Below are 21,996 nucleotides of genomic sequence, written 5' to 3'. Positions count from 1 at the left end.
TTTAATTAAAACGATTAACGGTTAATATATGAATATTGATCCGGTTAGATAAGCTTTGCAATTGCAATTAATTATTTTAAATTTATTTTAAATTATGTGGTAAAATCTGTAAGAAAAAAGAAAGTATAAAAGAAATATTTAGTTTATTCTAAATCTAGTGGGTAAATCTTTAAATAAAATGAAATCTAAATCTATAAATAAAAAGAATTATCAAAAATAGTTTAATTTAATAATATAGATTAATTCTAAGTGATGTAATAATTGGTAAAAAAATATGAAAATAGAATATATTACTGAAATGTATTTGAGTTTTAATAATATAGATACGTTATTAGTTTGGTGAGTTGTAAGCTATAGAATGCAGACATGATAATGGCAAAAACATGGTCAGAAGATCTCATTTCAAGATATCAGAAGATTGCGTGTTTTATTTAAACTTGAATTTTATATGACAAAAAGTATAGATTATATATTTTCAGCACGTTGTGTATTTTTCTTCAAAAATAATTGATATGACTTTGGATGTAACACAAAAACTTGTTGAACATTCTCTCATTACAAAAAGGTTAACATATAAGAAGTTATCACTGAGAAAGAAGAAGACAAACTAATCTTTTCCCCCACACTTAATATAAAAGGTTTTATCTCTCTTTTAAGTTATAGTTTCTCAATTTCTTTTTGTTTTCACTGGTTAAACTGTTATGGTAAATTATTTATTGATGTCAAACAGTTCAAGACACATTATATTAAAAGGCCAAGTATCATTTTGTACCAGAGAGCTAAACCTCTGGGAAATGGTGAGATCAATGTTTGATAATCATTAAGAGCTTGATTCCAATTACACTGCTCAGAATTGGTTGTTATTGAAAACATAACTGGTTTTAAAACAGGAACAGAAAGTTCTATCTAGGAAATTCCAGAGTGGAGTGTTCCTCATTGTTCTCCTGCTGATCCCATCACTGCCAACATTGCCTTTTCTCATCATTGCCACAAATTCTCCATAGTTTATTTGTCCATCCTACAAAACAAGCAAACACCATTCACATTCATCTTTAGTTCCTTCATAAGGAAACTAGTCAAAGATCTTTGTGAGACTACTTACACTGTCTTGGTCGATGTCTTTGATCATTTCATCAAGATTTGAATCTTTTATACCAAACTGTTTCCAAGCCTGTCTGAGTTCATCAATAGTGATGCAACCACTTGAATCTTTGTCTAAGAAAGAGAATGCAGCCATTAGATTTTCCTCTCTCTCCAGCTTGTTCAAATGGATTGTTGCAGCCAAGAACTCTCCATATTCAATTGTTCCACTCTCATCAACATCAGCCTTATACACACACAATCACAATCATAAGATGATATTTGAAAAGAATAGTGAAAGTTAAGTTGCTTAGTTACTGAGCATAAGAGTTCTTGGATCTCTGTTTCCGCAAGCACTGACCCAACACGTCTGATACTATCTTTCAGCTCTTCAAACGTAATGGTTCCACTGTTGTCTGTGTCTATCATCTTGAACAGTTCTTTAAGCCCACCGATCTCTTCCTCAGACAGTCTCTCCGCAACTACGCGTAAAGCCATCTTCTTAAGTTTGTTCATCGCAGAGAACCTTTTCAAGCGTGACACTACTGAGAAGTCCAATGGTTTATCTGGAGCAACTGTATCATCCACAATCCAAGGGTGACCTGAAAAAAGAAAGAACACCTGAATCAGCTTAGCGGTCTAAGCTCATAAGATGACGAGCTAATTAAGTAGCTTACACAAGACTTGATGAGCAGTTAGCCTTTTCTTTGGATCCCTCTCAAGCATCTTCTTTATAAGATCCTTGGCACTCTCTGAAATGCTAGGCCAAGGATCGGTCTCAAAGTCCAGCTTTCCCTGTAAAATCTCTCTAAAGATCCCATGTTGAGTTCCTGGATACAAAATGAGAAGAGTGAGAGTGAAAACGCTGCTTCGATTATACATATCTCTAAAGAGAAAGAAAGAAAGAAGCTAACCATCATGGAAAGGAGGAAAACCACATAATAGAATGTAGAGGATAACTCCAGCACTCCATACGTCACATTCACGGCCATATTGCCTACGTAAAACCTCAGGTGCCACATAGTGGGGACTCCCAACAAGTTTTGAAAACGTTGCACCTGAAAATATTACAAAGAAACAAAGATTTACATATCAAATTAACCACACACACAAAATCATCCGGACTGCCTTAAATGGTAAGAATATGGCTGTTGCAGATAGAACTAGTCGGTTGACTTCGGTAGCCTGATCCCCACAGTTATCAAAATAAAATCACAGCCATATATAGCATTTAAGCAGGGGTTCAATGAAAGAATGAAAAAAAAAACAGACCTGGTTTGAAGAAAACAGAGAGACCAAAGTCAGTAGATTTAAGAGAAGCATCTTCATCACAAGAACTGAACAAGAGGTTCTCAGGCTTAAGATCTCTATGCATAACCCCAAGAGAGTGACAAGCCTCGACGACTGAAACAATTGTCTTGGTGAGTTTAGCCGCTTCTCTCTCACTGTGATGACCTTTCTTCACGATTCTATCGAACAGCTCACCGCCTTCGCAGAGCTCCATCACAAGGTGCACGCTAGTATCATCCTCGTACGTGCTGTGTATCCTGACAACGTTGGGGTATTCAGACAAGTGATGCATTATCTGGATCTCCCTCAAAACGCGGTCGAAATGCTCTTGACGAAGGAGCTTCCTCTTGGGGATAGATTTGCAAGCAAGCTTTTGACCCGTCTCCTTATGGGTGCAGAGGAAAGTGGTTCCATACTGTCCTTGTCCGAGCTCACGACCAAGAGAGTAATCGTCTTTCAAGTTCTTGGTCTTGTAAGGTAGAACACATCTGGTTCTTGACTCGCTGGCCATAGTTTTGAGAGTCTTGACAGAGGAAAGAAAGAGAGACAAGTCAAGAGCACTTTTATTGAGCAAATGAAATTATTATCAACATTTTTAACATTTCATTGACTAAAAAAATAAGTTTTAAGATTTTTTATGTATAGTAGGTCCCTACGTGCTCGCTTCCCAGGACACATAATCGCAAAACGTGTTCAGAATCTTCAGATGGTCTTTTATTTCATGCCATAACACTTCATGTTTCACCCAAACTTGAATAATACTGTATATAGATAGTAAAATACAAATTAGTATATTTTCAGCACGTTGTGTATTTTCTTCAATTAATTGATATGACTTTAGATGTACGCAAAACCTTGTTCGACGAGGCTGTGAGGGATGACGACCACTTTGGTCTTGCTTAATTCCTCATAATGCCGCTTACTCCATTATTGTTTCTGGTTTTTTTTTGGTAAAAATTATTGTTTCTGGTTCATACCCGCCTAGTCAATTTAGAACACTAGACCTTAAAATAAAATAAAATAAAGAAATTTTCTAGAATAAACCTATATTTCAAAAAAAAAAACGGTGTCAAAATAACCATAATATTTTAAAGAGATAATATATAGAAGGAGCTTCAGAAACATAGTTGCTAGATGTTATAATTTTATTTATTAGTGGACTGAAAATAACTGAACATAATAAAAGAAAAGTTTGAATGATAATGTGTAAGTTTGTTTTGTTTTGATTGGCAATCTAGTTCATATAGACGTGTCAATTTTTGTAGAGTTTTAAAATGTTTTTCATAAATTAAATTTTGGTAGAGCTTTAAAAATGTTGATTTGCCATCTTTTTAAAATAATTGATATTTAAGTTTTTAATCATATTTATATTTAATATTAATTTAATTTGATAAAATAATATATTAAATAAATGAAATACGTAGTTCAACAAAAATGTTCATGTTTTAATTGAACAGATAGATTTCTCAATTTCTTTTTCTTTTCGCTTGTTAAACTTTGGTCATAGAGTTATTACATTCAACATTTCAAGACACATTATATTAAAGCCCAAACATCATTTTGTATCAGAGATAACTGGTAAAATCAATAATATCAAAAAAAAAAAAGAAAAGAAAAACTGGCAAGATCAATGTTTGATAACTGTTAAGAGATCGTCTCCAATTACACTGGTCAGAATTGGTTTTATTGAAAACATAACTGGTTTTAAAATAGAAACAGAAAGTTCTATCAAGAAACTTTCACTAAAATGAAGAGTTTAGACATTCACTTAAATTCTCAAAGTTGAATGTGTTTCTCATTGCTCTCCTGCTGATCCCATTATTGCCTTTTCTCATCATTGTCACAAATTCCCCATAGTTTATTTGTCCATCCTACAAAACAAATAGACCCCATAAGCTTCTTTTATAAGGAAATTAAATAGATCTTTGTGAAACTACTTACATTGTCTTGATCAATGTCTTTGATCATTTCATCAAGATGTGAATCTTTTATACCAAACTGGTTCCAAGCCTGTCTGAGTTCATCAATAGTGATGCAACCGCTTGAATCTTTGTCAAAGAAAGAGAATGCAGCCATTAGATTCTCCTCTCTCTCCAGCTTGTTCAAGTGGATTGTTGCAGCCAAGAACTCTCCATAGTCAATTGTTCCACTCTCATCAACATCAGCCTGACAAACACAATCATAAGATGGTATTGGATAGTATTTAGTGAAAGTTAATAATATGAAGAGAGTAGCTAGTTTACTGCTTGCAAGAGTTCTTGGATCTCTGATTCCACAAGCTCTGACCCAACACGTCTGATACTATCTTTCAACTCTTCAAACGTGATGGTCCCACTTGAAGAGTTATGTTGACTGAGCTTTATATAGATGAATGAAGAATGAAGATGTATTGAATGACTGCTTGAGTGACAAGTTAAGAATCAAACTATACAGCAAGTGTACTTCAGCTTATAGAGCTTTGGAGTGTTGCATAAGGCTAATACGTGAAGGCACATGGGTTTGATGAAGAACATGTGATGTTATGTGTTTCACAAGAGTACTTGTGTGTGAGCTGATCGATGAGGATAGCACAAGATGTTATGGACGTACGATGGTGTGTTTGTCAACCACACCACGTAATATTGGGTCTTTGTAAGAAGACGCAGGAAGAAGAAAAAAAGGCAACGTGGACTTTGAGTTCATGTGGGCTTTAGTTCAAAGAGAAGTCCAACTAATATGAAGATTAGTGGGCTTGATGGATTTAGGGTTTACTCGTGGGAGTATATAAAGATCGAGACGGTGACAAAAAACGGTTACGCGTCTAGGGTTTATTGAAGATGCACATGGATGTGTGTGACGTCGTCCTACCAGTTGAGAGATCTGGTAGTTTTGTTACAGAGAACTATACTCGTCAAGAGGACAAGGAGTAGTAGTTGCTCTCATCATTGTAATTCTAGATAAGAGTGGTCGGCACGGGTGTGTGCTGATACCATATAGCAATTGTAGTTGCGATCTTTCTAGTGAATGAGTTCTGGACGTGGTCCCGGGGATGTAGGAAACGAACCTCGTTAACAAATTTCTATGTGTTCTTTACTTTATGCACTTACATACTTGCTCTCTAACATATTTGCATAAGAATACATAGACTAGCCACAAATCTGTTCTTTCAATTGGTATCAGAGCGGGTTCCCGCTAGAGATAATCTCAGATCTAATCTTGTTTCGGGTAGATCATGGATTTGTGGCTATGGATAGTATCGGAAGGACATGAGGAAGAGTCATGAATGTGAACATAATAAACGAGTGGAATTTTGGTCGTGGCAGGTGTGACAAGGTACGTGCATTGATGATGGAGATTTTTGTGTTGTTACTGGTGCATAAAAAGATTACTTTACTTCACGAGTTCCACCGAGAGAATATGTGTCAATTCAACCAATGTGAAGTTTCATGGATCAAATCTAGATGAAGACATTAATGAAGAAGATTGTGCTTATCTCACTAGGGAGAAGAACTTGCAAGCTCTTTTGATCAGTAGTGTGAAAGGGAATAGAAGATCATGAGACTGAAGAAATAAAATTGTGATTCTCACGGAATGTCTTGAGACTAGAGTATGCTACAAAGAACTCATAAGAAATATCAAAGTGTAAAGGCTCAGCGAGAATGGCAATCTTAGCATCTGGTTCTTGAAGTAACAAGGTGTTTAAAACGTCTTCTGGGATTTTTATTGTCACTGGCAGAAATCAAGGGGTCAGACTCATGAACTAGGTCTGATACGAGAAAAGAAAGAGGATGTGAAGAGTACTTATGAGCAAGGAAGGTTAACTCAATTTTCTCAAAAAGGAGAAGTTTAGTCTGCGAGTTGTTCTTGGTTGGGTTCATCGGGTGTTTAAGTTTCAAATTGAGCAAAACATGGAGCCAAGACGTTTCCGTATGATATTTTTGATTCATACAGAGGAGGATAATCAAGTCAAAGCGCAAAGAAAATTATCCTCGTGAAGTTGTGAGACATGATTAATTGGAGAGATTGAGTTCTTCATCAAAGTCAACAAGGGAGAGCATGTGTTCGGTGCCTGACATGGTCGTGACATTTACCGCACATTGTTTGGAGAAACAAGATGGGTCGACTTTGATTTTAGGTATGAATCACCACAGTTGGAGTGACAGCATCCAATGCTTATGAGACATTTTACGTGGATGAACTACAGTGTCTTGTGTTCCAAAACTCAGAAACAGAGGTAAAGATTGAAAGTACTGTGTCTCTAGCTTACAGCAATCACAGAGATGTGAAAAAGACAGAAACAACTTATGCTGTGTCATTTTGGTCAAAGAAACAGAGACAAAGAAACAGATTCAATGAGTTTATGGTCGCAAGTGGAGAAGCTGTGATCACAAGAAGTGAGTGCGAGAAAATTTCTAACTGAATGAGAACTCATATGGAGGTTGAAGTTAAAATGGTCATGTTGTTGAACGCTAACGTACGAGGATGAATCTTGATGCGACAAGCTTATTGAACAGAAGTTGGCTATATATCATACAAGGATTGTCTAGGAGAGCAGGTTGATCGCTGAGGTTGCAGAGATTCCAGAGCTTGGCAGTGGCAGCATTGTGAAAAACTCAATAATAGTCTTTGAACACAAGTTTCTGAATAACAAAGATTTGAAAATCTGGACGGAGTTGACGAAAGAAATTAATGGCCATGGAAGAATGATTTCTGATGGAAAGTTTGTTGTCATTCAAAATGGAGGTTTGCAGAAGAATAATCACGGATCTACTACAATGGATGGTATTACACAGATGCAAGGATTTTGCTATATCAGAAGTCAAGTCAACGGTTGGCTACTTTATTCTGAAACGTGTGAAGAAAGTCAAGACAAACTCATGATTAGTGTCTTGCAAAAGCAAAAGGTTAAGCTGTATCAGACTCTATGACAAAATGAGTGGATCCAGTTGCAGTAGTTACCGACCTAAGCTTCAACGTGAAATATAAGACACGGGTTTCCGTATCGATTCAAAGCTATAAAAATTCTGAAGTGTCTCATTAACGCTCAAGAATTAAAGCATGGAGACAAGGAGGTGTCGACATGGGATGTTGTTCTCAGTAACTGTACGATCAGGAGAACATCAAAGAGGAATGTTTCCGAAGCTTTTGCATACATTGTTCGCTGTGGAGGAGAAGGAGAGTATCTCTTGTATTGTGTTCCCATGGTGAACATACCGGCAGAATATTTGGGCAGCTGATCTTAAGAAGTCGTGATGGCATGATGTTGACTTGAGGAAAGGTTTTCCAAACAAGAAAAGGCTAGCCGACGAAAACTGAAAGAGGGTTTTTGGGTGGTTACAAGTGTGTAACTTGGAGATCAAGCAACATGTTTGGCTTGAGTCTTAACGATGGTTAGAAATTGGTCAGTCGAGATACACAGGTGTTTGTAGTCTCATAAACCTGATTGAGCGACTTGTAAAGTGTTCAAATGATTTCTAATACAAGTTCATGCTCCGATCATACCAAAGGCCATTGAAGCGTCTTGTAGGAGAATGCAGAAGTTACGATCAGAATCATGTCATCCAGAGCTTAAACAAATATGGAGGCTTTTAATCCAGAGCTTCAACCTTTCAGCGCCATCATGAAGATGTATAATTTCATCAGTCATCTTGCGTCAGATGGAGTCCGAATGTGAGTTGCAATCTTCTTAGAGATTGAAGAAGTCTCAACTGATGTGAAATTCATGTGAAGAGACAACAGAACAAAGGTTCATATGAAAGAAAGACTCACGATGGAGAAGCTCAACAGCATGGGGTTCTGTTCTAAGGAGTTCAAGATCATCTGTCCGGCAATGCAAAAGCTTGCATCAGTTATTCAGTGAAAATTGTCAGATTGTCTTTTGATAAGAACAGCAAAGGGCTTGAGGTGCAGAAGTGCAACGACAAGGGGTCAGTTTCAAAATGATTTAAAGACAGTGCAGAGTTTCTTGAAAGTCAAACTTGGGTGAGAATATCGTTTGTCTTAAGAACATTGTGTTAAGTTTCCGCTGCAACTACAGAAATACTTCTACAATGATGTGTTCACATCAAGCTATATCATATAATTTGCTGGCAATTGTTAAAGAGCTAAGTTATTCAAGATGGAACTGGTCTTGGCTTGTGTTTGGAAACTTTGTATTTATATCAGTATTAAGGTTCTCGTAATGCTCCGAGAGACTCTGAAGAGATCTGAAACCGATGCGTAAGTGACAGTTTTTTAGGTGGTTGATGGATAAATGCTCCTAATGCTAGTTGTTGTCACTGGATTTGTATGACTGCTGCTGATTTTTTCACCAAGGAAATTCTTGTGTAGATCAATGGAAACTATGTATAACAGTAGAGAAGACATCACGAACCATTGTGATATTTAAGAGAGGAATTCCAGTAATGACGAAGAACATCAAACAGAAAGTAGGGTCGTTGGTCTTGTGCGTATGCAAAATTTCTGTTGAAAATTTTGATGGAAGACCCACACCATTCTCGAGCTCTTGAATAACTACAAGGATAAGAACAAGGTGTAGATTTCAGAAATTAATTCAAGCTTGTGGTATTATAAAGGTACATCTCCAGTGGTCACTGTGCTTATATTAGGTGAAGTTTCTGCATATCTCTGATGAAATTAAAAGGATGCAGTTCTCGTTTTGAGGTCAGCCATAGAAGTGAGAGGTCTGTGGAATGTGATCACTGTCTGGTATGGAATTCTACATGAGTCAAGTTAATGTCAAGGCAGGAAGCCAAGTGTGCTAAGAATTGTCCTAAGGCTCAATCTTGAGCTGTACTGCGAGAAAGATAATTCTGTAAGAAATGAGGGAGAGAGAGATTTGTCTTGTAAGAAGCAGAGAGCAGGTCTGGACAAGATTCTAACCGAGATGTTTGGGAAGAGCTGTATATTTTCTCAGTATCATGTGTCTTGAACGTCTGTTTGTTGAACCAAGAAAATAAAGCTTGTGGTCACTGAAATCACAAGATATCAGACGAGTTCAGTTGGGAAATGATGTATCATCAGTGATAAAATATTTTTGCAGAGATTTCTGAGATTCACTATTGGGAAAACGTCGATGTGAAGCCATGATAAGTTTTAAGGTCTCAGTTAGGGCAGACGAGGTGCTGAAGATATACACATGATAGATGAAACACTGTGTCTACATTTGTTTCAGAACAAGCCTCTTGATTTTCTAAGCTTATTCAATTAGAAAACTGTGCATGATAGTTTGGAAGTGACATAGTTTGCCCGTCTTTGACATAGAACAAGACAGTGTGAACTGATGAAGACAAATGCTCTATCTTGATATTTTTTGCGCCTGTGCGGAAGATGGTAATAGGAAGGTCTCGGTTTGGATGGTGAAAAGGATAAAGAAAAGCCTTCATCTAAGTCTGACTACGAGGTACAAGACAGAGAACTTTTAACTTCACTGTTCATGTGTGATACAGATCACAGAAGACTGTTGCAGAAATTTGTTCTGAGATGGGTTATTCAAAGCAACCTGAGAGGATTCAAAAGTAGTCCGATGGAGCTGAAATTTGGTGAATATCTTAATTATGCTACTGTATTGAAATTCGACGGTAGGATTGAGATTTCAACGGTTAGTTTTTGTTTTACTTGAGCTTCTTCTACCCTCTCTGGTCATAGTTCATCTGAATTCTCAGATTTGGTAATTAATGGTGGAGACGTCTAACAAGCGAAGGAAACTGAATTGTGAGTTCGAGATGTTATTTGAATGATGGAGCCCCAGAACATTTCACAAGCCTCTAGTTACGATGTACAAAGGGTTCTTCCACGTGACTCAAGTAGAAGTGGATATGCTTGGTGAATATTAGAAGAAAAGCACAAAGAATGGTACTGACAAGTACTAAAGGCAGATGAGAATAGACACATGCTAAGTGAACACTTGAAGTCAGGCTGGTTGCAGGTTTTGCAGATTGTTTAGAAAATCATGTTTGAGACTCGATCTAACAGAATTAGATGCAGAGGTGAAGCAGAGATATCTTTTTGACGCAGCTATGCATTCAAGCAGGGGAGGAAAAAACATGACATGTTGCTTGAACAAGTGAACTAAGCATAAAGAACAAGAAGAAGATGTCAAGCTAATGGGTTTCTGATTGATGATAAGTGCTGATTAGTCAAGACCAAGAGTTGTCAAGATATCTCCACAGATAAAGCTACGCGAGCCGAAGTTTGGAAAGAGAATAGAACATGAAGAGGAATTTGCTCAGAATTGCTACTACATTAAAAAATATTGTTCTGTGCGTACGACAGGCTCTGATTTTGTGCTATTGGCGACAGCGGTGTCTGGTTAATGTTGGGACAGCAATTTCTAAGGGCAAAACTTATGATGGGTACCTTGAATCAATTCGGGCTGCTGGAACAAGACAAAAGTATGAATGTGTTCTACTTCTAAGCGTGGTGGTTTTATGTGAGTGTGCACTCAAGCAGGGAGAGAATGTCATGCAATGATCTAGGGAGAGCGTTTGATGCTTTCAAAGTTAAGCTTGAGTTACACACTCAAATAAAAAGGGAGAGAATGAAGAAGATTGACATTTTGAGCAGCCTGCTTGATGTAATGCGGAGCATATAGAGATGGTGTTTAAAGTATAAAACTCAGACACCAAGGGAGAGAATGAAGAGTTATGTTGACTGAGCTTTATATAGATGAATGAAGAATGAAGATGTATTGAATGACTGCTTGAGTGACAAGTTAAGAATCAAACTATACAGCAAGTGTACTTCAGCTTATAGAGCTTTGGAGTGTTGCATAAGACTAATACGTGAAGGCACATGGGTTTGATGAAGAACATGTGATGTTATGTGTTTCACAAGAGTACTTGTGTGTGAGCTGATCGATGAGGATAGCACAAGATGTTATGGACGTACGATGGTGTGTTTGTCAACCACACCACGTAATATTGGGTCTTTGTAAGAAGACGCAGGAAGAAGAAAAAAAGGCAACGTGGACTTTGAGTTCATGTGGGCTTTAGTTCAAAGAGAAGTCCAACTAATATGAAGATTAGTGGGCTTGATGGATTTAGGGTTTACTCGTGGGAGTATATAAAGATCGAGACGGTGACAAAAAACGGTTACGCGTCTAGGGTTTATTGAAGATGCACATGGATGTGTGTGACGTCGTCCTACCAGTTGAGAGATCTGGTAGTTTTGTTATAGAGAACTATACTCGTCAAGAGGACAAGGAGTAGTAGTTGCTCTCATCATTGTAATTCTAGATAAGAGTGGTCGGCACGGGTGTGTGCTGATACCATATAGCAATTGTAGTTGCGATCTTTCTAGTGAATGAGTTCTGGACGTGGTCCCGGGGATGTAGGAAACGAACCTCGTTAACAAATTTCTATGTGTTCTTTACTTTATGCACTTACATACTTGCTCTCTAACATATTTGCATAAGAATACATAGACTAGCCACAAATCTGTTCTTTCACCACTGTTGTCTGTGTCTATCATCTTGAACAGTGCTTTGAGCCCACCGATTTCTTCCTCAGACAGTCTCTCTGCAACTACGCGTAAAGCCATCTTCTTAAGTTTGTTCATCGCAGAGAACCTTTTCAGACGGGACACTACTGCGAAGTCCAGTGGTTTATCTGGAGCAACCGTATCATCCACAATCCAAGGGTGACCTGAAAAAATAAGAACACCTGAATCACACTTGCAAGTGTATAAATCATCTTTAGCAGTCTAAACTCAAAAGGCAAGAGAGCTTACACAAGACTTGATGAGCAGTTAACCTTTTCTTTGGATCGCTCTCAAGCATTTTCCCTACAAGATCCTTGGCACTCTCTGAGATGCTAGGCCAAGGATCGGTCCCAAAGTCCAGGTTTCCCTTTAAAATCTCTCTAAAGATCCCACGTTCAGTTCCTGGATACATAATAAGACACATGAGATGAGAGAGTGAAAACTCTGCGACACGTACATTCTCTAAGGATAAAGAAAGAATCTAACCAGCATCGAAAGGAGCAAAACCACTTAATAGAACGTAGAGTATAACTCCAGCGCTCCATACGTCACATTCACGGCCGTAATGCTTAAGTAAAACCTCCGGCGCCACATAGTATGCACTTCCAACAAGTTCTGAAAACGTTGTGCCTAACAAAAACAAATTATTGTGAACAAACGCGAATAAACTTTGAAGAAAGTAAAACAGAGCAAAACGTATTGAAGCAAATACATGTTTTTAAGATTTCTTATTATTGTGTGAACTGAATACTATTATAACCTTTAGACCCGTATTTATATTAGTTTCAAATTCCAATTTTCGTTTCCCTATATATACTTATTTAGAAAAAGTAAAATTTTCTAAACCGAAAAATACAAATCATACTGCATGGACCTACGGACCCTGCATTCCCAGATGTCAATCTTGATAGGGACTTTATCTTCTTTGTCTACGATCTAGATGCACACAAAGAAACAAAGATTTGTGTGCCCAAAACACACATATTCACAGTCGCAACAAGTTATTTAAGCAAGGATTCATTTAAACAGTGTCCAACAACACAATCATGTACGAAACCAGACAAGAAGAAGAAGAATATGACGAGTAAAGAATCGAAACCAGACCTGGCTCGCAGAAAACAGAGACCCCAAAGTCAGTAGATTTAAGAGGAGAGTCTTCATCACAACAAGTGAACAAGAAGTTCTCAGGCTTAAGATCCCTATGCATAACACCAAGAGAGTGACAAGCCTCAACGACAGAAACAATCGTCTTGATAACCTTTGCAGCTTCTCTCTCGCTGTAATGACCTTTCTCCGCGATTCTATCAAACAACTCACCACCTTCGCAGAGCTCCATCACAAGGTGCACGCTGGTATCATCCTCGTACGTGCTGTGTATCCGGACAACGTTGGGGTATTCAGACAAGTGATGCATTATCTGGATCTCCCTCAAAACGTTGTCGCAGTCTTCCTGACAAAGGAGCTTCGTTTTAGGTATGGATTTGCAGGCAAGCTTTTGACCCGTCTCGTTATGGGTGCAGAGGAAAGTGGTTCCAAACTGTCCTTTTCCGAGCACACGACCAAGAAGGTAATCGTCTTCCAAGTTCTTGGTCTTGTAAGGGAGAACCCATCTGGTTCTTGATTCGCTGGCCATAGTTTGAGAGTCTTGACTTTTCCTTTAAGCATTGAAGAGAGGGAAGTGAAGACTACTTTTATTGGGCAAATGAAAATATTATCAAATAATAATCGTTAGCTGTTATATTATTGACAAAAAGAATCAAGTTAATATTTTTATGTATAGTAGGTAACTACGTGCTCGCTTCCTAGGACAGTGGATAAGGGCAAAACGTGTTCAGATGGTTATTGCCATAACGTGAATAATATATTCGACGATCACACTGGGCCTAAAAGAAACTCAACTCTTGATCATACCCGCCTATTCGAGATGAAAAAAAGAGTAGTACATCAGATTGTTTTTTAAAAGTTTTAATAAAAAATCTTAAACACTAAACTCTCACACTAAAACGGTAAAACCTGAATAGTAAATCTTAAACACTAAACAGTGAAGATTTATTAGAAAATACCTTTTTCAGTCTTTCCATGACATCGTTTTCATAAGCTTGATAACTAATACCAATTATGTTGCTCTGAGGTTCCTGACTTGGCAACTCAAGGTTCTCGGAAAATATATTACGAGTTTTTTGCCAAACCACAAGCCTAACACGCTTCAGTTCTTCCAGGCAACTCTCTGCACTTCCAATTAGATCCTTGAGTGAATCCTCCATGTAGACATCTGTGATAAACGATACTTTACTGCATTCGATAACAAAGGAAAGAACCATGTTGCATCAGTGATGATTCTTCCTTTGCTTTCTTCCAAGGACGGCCTACTTTGGATTTTTTTTGTTCTAGTAAATTAAAGAAAAAAATGACTACAATATCTGCAAGACATATGATCCTTTCGAACATTTTTGTAAACTGATGTGCAGAATTTAAGATTGATGAAGTTGACATAAAATAAATCGGTAAGGAGATGATTAAACATTAAATACCATATAACAGAGAATAGACTCACAAATCAAATATGTTACAAAGGGTTGTACAAAATACAAAGTAAATCTGCTACGTAAAATTTTGCTACAACTAATGGGGTTTAACCGAAAAATCATTTTTTGTTTTGGAAGGAAAACAAATTTTTTTTGGTTTTTGTGAGAAAATTCGATTTTGTGGTTTTAATAACAAAACATGATTGTAAATTTTTTACGAGAATTTGTTATTACGGTTTTGACAGAAAATGTTTTTTTTTTGATATTTTGACAGAAAACTTGATATTGGAGGAAAAAATCAATTTTGCCGTCTTATCGAAAAACCAAGATTTTCTAATTTTGCGGGAAGAGTTATTTTTACAAAAATTCTGATTTTGCGATTTTGATTGAAAGATTTGATGTTTTGGCAGAAAATCGATTTTATATTTTGGTGAAAAACTTTATTTCTATAAAATTACTTTTTTCTCTTCAAATTTGATTGAAGTTAAAAAATCTATTTGTTTTAGATTATTGGACGGACCACGTATGTCCACATAGTCCAAACCACCAACGCCATTGTCTAATAATCTTGTGATTTTTATCCATTTATAGCCTACATATACAAATAATTATCACCAAATAGGTCCATTTATATTTGGACGTAGACAATCAATATACACTTTCTTTTCGTCGTCATCTTCCCGGCAGCAGCTCTGTCGGCAATATCAAGCTGTTTCTACAAGTAAGTTTCTTAAGTTTTTTTGGGAAAATCGCTTAAGAAAGCATCAACTAGACAAAAAATTGCACTTTAAATTTTAGAGTTCAACTACTAACATTTTAAATCGTAAAACTTGTTTCAATAACATATTAAACATCAAAATTATCTTACTTGTTTCAAACGTCAAATTATGACTTCTACTGTTCATCAATAGGTCATAATAGGTGTTGCGGCAGTTTTTTTAATATTTTAATTATTTTAATTGATAAAAAAAATAAAGATAAAAATTTAAATAAATTCTAAAAATTGATACAAAGTCAGGAAAAGATCAACTAGAAAAACCAAAATTTATAAATTCAAAAATTTAATATTTAGAAATTAAAAAAAATCGTGAAAATTGATAAAAATTAGAAAATAGGAAATTTTTTAAAATCTGGAAAACCAAAACAAATTCAAAAATTCAAAAATTAAAAATTTAGAAATTCTAAAAAATAAAAAATAGATATAAATTAGAAAAATACGAAATTGAAAAAAATATAAAACAAATAAATTTCAAAAATTCAAAAAATTTAAAATTTAAAATGAAAAAGTACTTGAACCCAAATCTCTTTAGTGTTTAGGTAGGTATGTGCGTTCAGGTGTCCGCGTTTGGTTCCTTCGGATCCTAGAGATTTGGACACAATAAGACACTTAAAAAAGTTTGGTTTGGTTTCGACATAGTGGTGAAGAAAACACATAAAAATTCAACCCCTTAGAAATGAAAATGAAGGAATTTTAAAATTTTAGTATTCAACAAAATGTTTGAAAATCATATTATATCTCGTAATATTTTTTTACAGTGATATGATTAAATTTGTAACTATCACCGCTATATCAAAACAGAACCAAAAATTTTAAAGTGCCTTGTTGGGTCCAAATTTTCAAGTGCGTTTTTTGAATTTTTATTTGTTTTTCAAGATTATTTTTTTAATTTCCTAAATTTTGTAGATTTTTAAAATTTATTAATTTTAGTTTTTGTTTTTTGAATTTCTACATTATTAAGTTTTTGAATTTTTATTTTTTTCTATATTTTTTTTAAATTTCCGAATTTTCTAATTTTTATCAATTTTTACAATTTATTTATTTATTTATTTTTATTTTTGAATTTTATAATTTTTGAATTTGGAAAATTTATTTTGTGTTTTTCCTTTTCCTGATTTTTATCAATTTTAGAATTTAATTTATTTTATCTACTTTATCTATTTTTATTAATTAAAATAATTAAAATATTATTTAAAAAGGTAAACCGCCAGGTCACTCTTTTGCTAATGAACAATACTGGTCACAATTTTGACGTGTGAACAAGTAAGTTAGTCTCAATGTTTAATATGTTGTTTAAAATGTTAGGAGTTAAGATTCAAGATTTAATTGCAAACTTTTGCCAACTTCATGATTTTTTATGCGAACTTGAAAGCAGTGTTTTTAAAACAGGATCGAAAGTTGAACCAAAAAATATTTGGGTCATGTTCAATATGGTTTAACCGGGTCAAACATGGTTCAATAATTTGGTTTAACACATTTTAATACTATATAAATTTTAAATTAATATTAATAAATATGGTATATAATTAAAATATAAATACAACAAAATATTAAACATTGAAAATATAAACTATTTTTTAATTTATATAGTAGTTTTATGTATTTTTAATGATTTTTGTTCAGTTCAATAGCTTTGAGACTTAATCCGACTATATGACCGATCCATAATCGAACCAATTACTCGACTCAACCCGGTTATATGATTGGTTTATGGTTAAATCTGGTCTGACCATTGGATCAGTCCGGTTTTGAAAACACAGGTCCAAAGTAAAGGTAAGTGGATTAATAATATTGGTTTAGTTTATTCCCATGGCCGTGGGTGTCCACCACTCCCAAATTATTTAAATGTCAACGTGATTATCAAAAAAAAGTTATAGGAAACATGTTGCTTGTTGACTTGTAATAGGAATAGAATTCAGCTGCGTGTTCTAACTAAAACACATTCGCAAATTTTCTTTAAACAGATCAGTTGGACGAAAAGCGAATTGCAAGGAGGTGACTTTTTTTTTGTATTTTGCATATTTATTTCATCTCAATTGTTCATATCGTCTATAGATTAGATCCACAAAATAGTATATATTATCTAGACTAGAATTTGCAGAAAAATATTATCAGGACTATGAACTTGTAGAGACTAGGTTTTGTGACTAGTTCAAGTTTCGTGTAGCTCAAGTCATTGGTTGACCTCTTCCGCACTTATCAAAGACATAAACACAAAATGTAGAGGCAGGTCGATTAATAATATTAGTTTAGTTTATTCTCGTGGGTATCCACCACTGCCAAATTATTCAAATGTCAACGTGATTACCACCACTTGTAATAGGAATAGATCTTCTCAGCTGCGTTCTAACTAAAACACATTCCCAAATTTTCTTTATACAGATCAGTTGGACGAAAAGCGAATTGCAAAAGGTGAGTTTTTTTTCTTTCTTGTATTTTCTTGTATTTCATCTCAATTGTTCATATCGTCTATAGATTAGATCCACAAAATAGTATATCTATTTAGACTAGAATTTGCAGAAAGAAATATGAACCGGACTATGTATGAACTCAAGGATCCTTGCTCTCGTGTGATTATTGATTACTTATTTCATGTTTGAGCAGGAGACTTATGGCTGAGCTGGCAGTGGCAGTGGCACTTTTACCGTTTGCAGTCGAGAGGCTTTGGAACTTACTTGTCCAAGAAACTGGGCAATTTGAAGGAGTTGAAGAGCAGTTAGAGGGATTGAAAAATGATGTGGAAAAGTTAAGGTGCTTTCTGAAAGACGCAGAGGCCAAGAAACATGCAAGTGAAATGGTGAGAAAAACTATCAAAGATATCAAAGAAATTGTTTTTGATGCAGAAGATATCGTCGAAACCTTTCTTCTGAAGAAAGAACTTGGAGAATCAAGCAGCAGCAGCGTGAAAAGATCAACGTACGTTGCTATAAAACGCAGGGGGCTTGGGTCTGATATGAAAACCATACGTAAGAGGATCTCTGACGTGATCCTTGATATGCAGAATCTTGGCGTACAGAATGTCCTTGTCGATGACAGGTATATGCAGGCTCTAGAGATAAGAGAAAGAGAAATGCGACGAACGTTTTCTAGAGATGAAGAAGACCATCTTGTGGGGTTGGAGAGAAATGCTGAGAGATTGGTTGGCTGTTTGTTGGAGGAGGATGGCCGTCAAGTGGTTTCCATAACTGGGATGGGCGGTATTGGTAAAACAACACTGGCAAGACAAGTTTTTAATCATGAGACAATAAAAAGTCATTTTACAGGATTAGCGTGGGTTTGTGTTTCACAACAGTTTGAAAGGAAGTCTGTCTGGGAGACAATCTTGCAACAACTGAGGCCAGAATGCGATGTGTCAAGGATGATGGAAGGCGAACTTCTAGAGAAGATTGTTGGAGTGTTTGAAACACAAAAGGCTTTGATCGTCATTGATGATATATGGAAAGAAGGAGACTGGGACCTAATCAAGCAAGTGTTTCTGCAGAATAAAGGTGAACATCCTTATCCTAAATACACTGGGCCATATTTAAAAAAAACTCAAGATTTGATTATGAAACATTACAAAAATATATATGTGTTGTAGGATGTAAGGTCTTACTTACTTCTCGCAATGAGGAAGTGGCATTACGTGCGGACGAACAATGCGTCACCTTCAAACCAGAATGCCTAACTTTTGAAAAAAGTTGGGATCTTTTTCAAATGATAGCATTTCCTATTAAAGACACATCTGGTAAGTTTTCAAAGACAGCCTACTTGGATTTTTTTTTTCTGTTCTAGTAAATTAAAGAAAAATGACCACAACATCTGCAACACTTATGATCCTTTCTAACATTCTTGTAAATGATGTGCAGAATTTAAGATTGAAGAAGACATGAAAGAACTCGGTATAGAGATGCTTAAACATTGTGGAGGTCTACCACTGGCTATTAAGGTGTTAGGAGGGATGTTACGTAAGAAGTACACATTGCACCAGTGGAAAACGATACGTGAGAATATCAAAGCTCCCATCTTTAGAGGAAGTGGCTCTGACGAAAGAAATATCAATAAGGAGGTTTACGATGTTTTGTATCTGAGTTTCGAAGAGCTTCCTGCTTATTTGAAGTATTGCTTCCTTTACCTTGCTACTTTTCCAGAAGATTATGCAATACCTGTGGAGAATTTGTCATATTACTGGGCTGCAGAAGGAATACTAAGTCCAATGGATTTCGATGGAGCGAGCATTCGAGAGGTTGCAGATGGATACATAGATGAATTGGTGAAGAGAAACATGATTATTTCTCAAAGAGACATTGGTACTTCAAGATTTGAAACATGTCAGTTGCATGACATGATGAGAGAAGTTTGTTTAGGCAAAGCTGAAGAAGAGAGTTTCATACAAACCATTGACGCATCAACGGAAAAGTCGAAATCTCCTTGTAAATCTCGCAGACTTGCTGTTGTACATTGGGATTCTTATACATTTAATTTAGATACGGAGGTGAAGAATCCAAGCCTAAGAACTCTCTTGTTTCTCGAGAGCCAAAGCTTGGTGGCAGCAAGTTCATTCTTTACAAGGCATAAGCTGATGAGAGTGTTAGATCTCTCTTACGTGGAGTTTGAAGGAGGGAAGGTACCCTCTAGCATCGGGAAACTCATCCACTTTAGATATCTTAGTTTAAAGGGGTCAAAGGTAATTCAACTGCCTTCTTCTATGCAGAATCTGAAGAAGCTTCTCTATTTAAACCTAAATGTAACTCAGTGGCGTGAAGTCTACATTCCTAATATCTTGAAAGAGATGCGAGAATTGACATTCTTGTGGTTGCCGAAGCACTTACAAGATAAGACAAAGTTGGAATTGGGAAATCTGGTCAACCTGGAGACGCTGAAGAATTTCTCCACAAAACATGGGAGAGTGACGGATCTACAAGGTATGACACGGCTCAGATCTCTCTCTATCAATATTACCGACGAGAGGTATACTATGGAAACTCTATCTTCATCTCTACGTGAAATGAGATGCTTGGAGAGTCTTTCTATATATAAGAAGAAAGAGTTTTATACTCCCACAAATGATGATGGAGAAGGATTTGTTTGGGATTTTGTTCATCTCAGACAGCTGGAGTTGGAGATATATATGCCAAGGTTACCTGATGCCCAACACTTTCCTTCTCACCTCACAACCATATATCTAAAGTGGTGTCGTTTGAAGGAGGATCCAATGCTGATTCTAGAGAAGTTGCTTCACTTGAAAGAGGTTACTTTAGAATTTAAATCTTTCAGTGGGAGAAAAATGGTTTGCTCGAGGGATGGGTTTCCTCAGTTGCAGACGCTAACATTTTTTGGATTAGAAGAATGGGAAGAGTGGATAGTAGAAGAAGGCTCCATGCCCATTCTCCATACTCTCCAAATTGGCCATTGTCCAAAGTTAAAGGAGCTTCCTGATGGGCTCCGATTCATCACTTCTTTGGAGAAGTTGCACATCCCTTATATTAAAATCGATTAGCAATGGTGAGTGAGACAGCAGCTGAAGGAGACTCTCAGCAATTACGAACTATCTAAGACTATTTCGTTGGATTTGCATGAACTACACAATTTAGTTGAGACAATTTCATTGGAATGTCTCTGATGATATCTTTTTTACCAATTGATTTGATATTAGTGGCAAACAGTGAATTTACAAGTGAAACATACTGGCACACTGACCGGGCGTAGTAGGCGTAGCTGTTCGACGAAGTGTCCAACTGAGACACTTGATCTCCTGCAATGCTTTGAGTTTGCCTATTATTAGTAATTCTCTTTACATTTTCTTGTATTTGTTCTTCTTAAGCGACTAGGCTTTGGAAATAATTCTCTTCTCAAAGATATTGACAACATATCGTTTTTTTTTGGAGATTTTTCATTTTGTTTTTGTAACTCAAAATAGTGATTTCCACAGAATAGTGATTTTTTTCAGTAAATATTATTTGGATTATGAACTGATGAATCCTCCTCTGCTGTTTGAGCAAGAGATATATGGCTGAGAGACACTGTTTTGTTTGTAGCCGAGAGAAACTATGTGACCTTCTTGGCCAATTGGGTGTAGTATGTAAAACACTATCTTCATCTCTCAGTTAAAAAAATTCCACAGTTGGGAGAATCTTACTATATATGATCGAGTCTTGATGCTTATTAGCTTCAGAGAGTCCAACGATACGAACAACTAATCGAGTCTTTTGTGTGTATTGGAAAAGCTGCCATATCATCATTTTCATATCATTTACTCTTTGTACAACTAGAAAGTAACATTAGTTCTGTGGTCTCACCAAACGAATCTTCCAAAGACTCCTCAGGCTTGCCTCTGCAACATTAATCATACTCAGAGATAGGTTACTATGCATGATCTTGATTACCAAAAACCCTGCTAATATCTGCTGAGGGAGATCTCTAAGCCTGGAGAAATGGACGCCACAGCGACCTGTGATGATTTAAGTGCCACCAGAGTGTTTGTGAGTCTGCTAGAGCCATCAGCTAACTGGTCAGGCAACGTTTTGGTTAAGTGTAGCTTCAGTCTTTTGCCTAGATGATAGTAACTCAGCTGAAACATCCCATGTCTAGCAGTAGCTTCTTCAACAGATGATGTTTTATTCGGTCTTTTACTTTTTTTTGAACTGAACTGGTGAGAGAGTAACCCCAAGATCTTGAAGCCTAACAGTAACTGCATCAGTGATATCTGCCTCAGCTTTAACTGTCCGGCTCCTAGAAAATATATTAAAGCACTCCCTTGCTTCTTCTATATGACCTTCCGCCAGTTTGAGCCTCTTCACCATGTGTATCTGCAATTTTAAAAGGAAGCAAGTTTTGTTTATCAATGGATAAAGACATCTGATGATTTAGTTATGTAGATAGAGT

General features: G+C 36.2%; 2 protein-coding genes and 1 pseudogene across 2 annotated transcripts; 1 reads left to right on the top strand and 2 right to left on the bottom strand.

Annotated features, from left to right (window-relative positions):
• Nucleotides 1-768: 768 nt before the first annotated feature.
• On the bottom strand, nt 769-2,936 carry LOC108809365 (calcium-dependent protein kinase 12-like). Its single transcript, XM_018581510.2, has 6 exons — nt 2,353-2,936; nt 1,995-2,138; nt 1,758-1,910; nt 1,399-1,682; nt 1,103-1,327; nt 769-1,018 (listed from the first exon to the last, which is right to left on the bottom strand). The coding sequence occupies exons 1-6, from the start codon at nt 2,879-2,881 to the stop codon at nt 848-850; spliced, it is 1,506 nt and encodes a 501-aa protein (XP_018437012.2). The 5' UTR covers nt 2,882-2,936; the 3' UTR covers nt 769-847.
• Nucleotides 2,937-3,986: 1,050 nt separating this feature from the next.
• LOC108835864 (calcium-dependent protein kinase 12-like) lies at nt 3,987-13,487 on the bottom strand. The gene is made up of 7 exons (XM_056986977.1): nt 12,934-13,487; nt 12,316-12,459; nt 12,079-12,231; nt 11,740-11,993; nt 4,614-4,727; nt 4,312-4,536; nt 3,987-4,241 (listed from the first exon to the last, which is right to left on the bottom strand). The coding sequence occupies exons 1-7, from the start codon at nt 13,460-13,462 to the stop codon at nt 4,113-4,115; spliced, it is 1,548 nt and encodes a 515-aa protein (XP_056842957.1). The 5' UTR covers nt 13,463-13,487; the 3' UTR covers nt 3,987-4,112.
• Nucleotides 13,488-17,782: 4,295 nt separating this feature from the next.
• On the top strand, nt 17,783-20,213 carry LOC108834007 (probable disease resistance protein At1g59620; annotated as a pseudogene).
• The last annotated feature ends 1,783 nt before the right edge of the window (nt 20,214-21,996 follow it).

This window comes from Raphanus sativus, chromosome 6 (assembly GCF_000801105.2).
Source record: "Raphanus sativus cultivar WK10039 chromosome 6, ASM80110v3, whole genome shotgun sequence".
Taxonomy (NCBI): Eukaryota; Viridiplantae; Streptophyta; class Magnoliopsida; order Brassicales; family Brassicaceae; genus Raphanus; species Raphanus sativus.
This window is presented reverse-complemented; position numbering and strand designations above follow the sequence as displayed.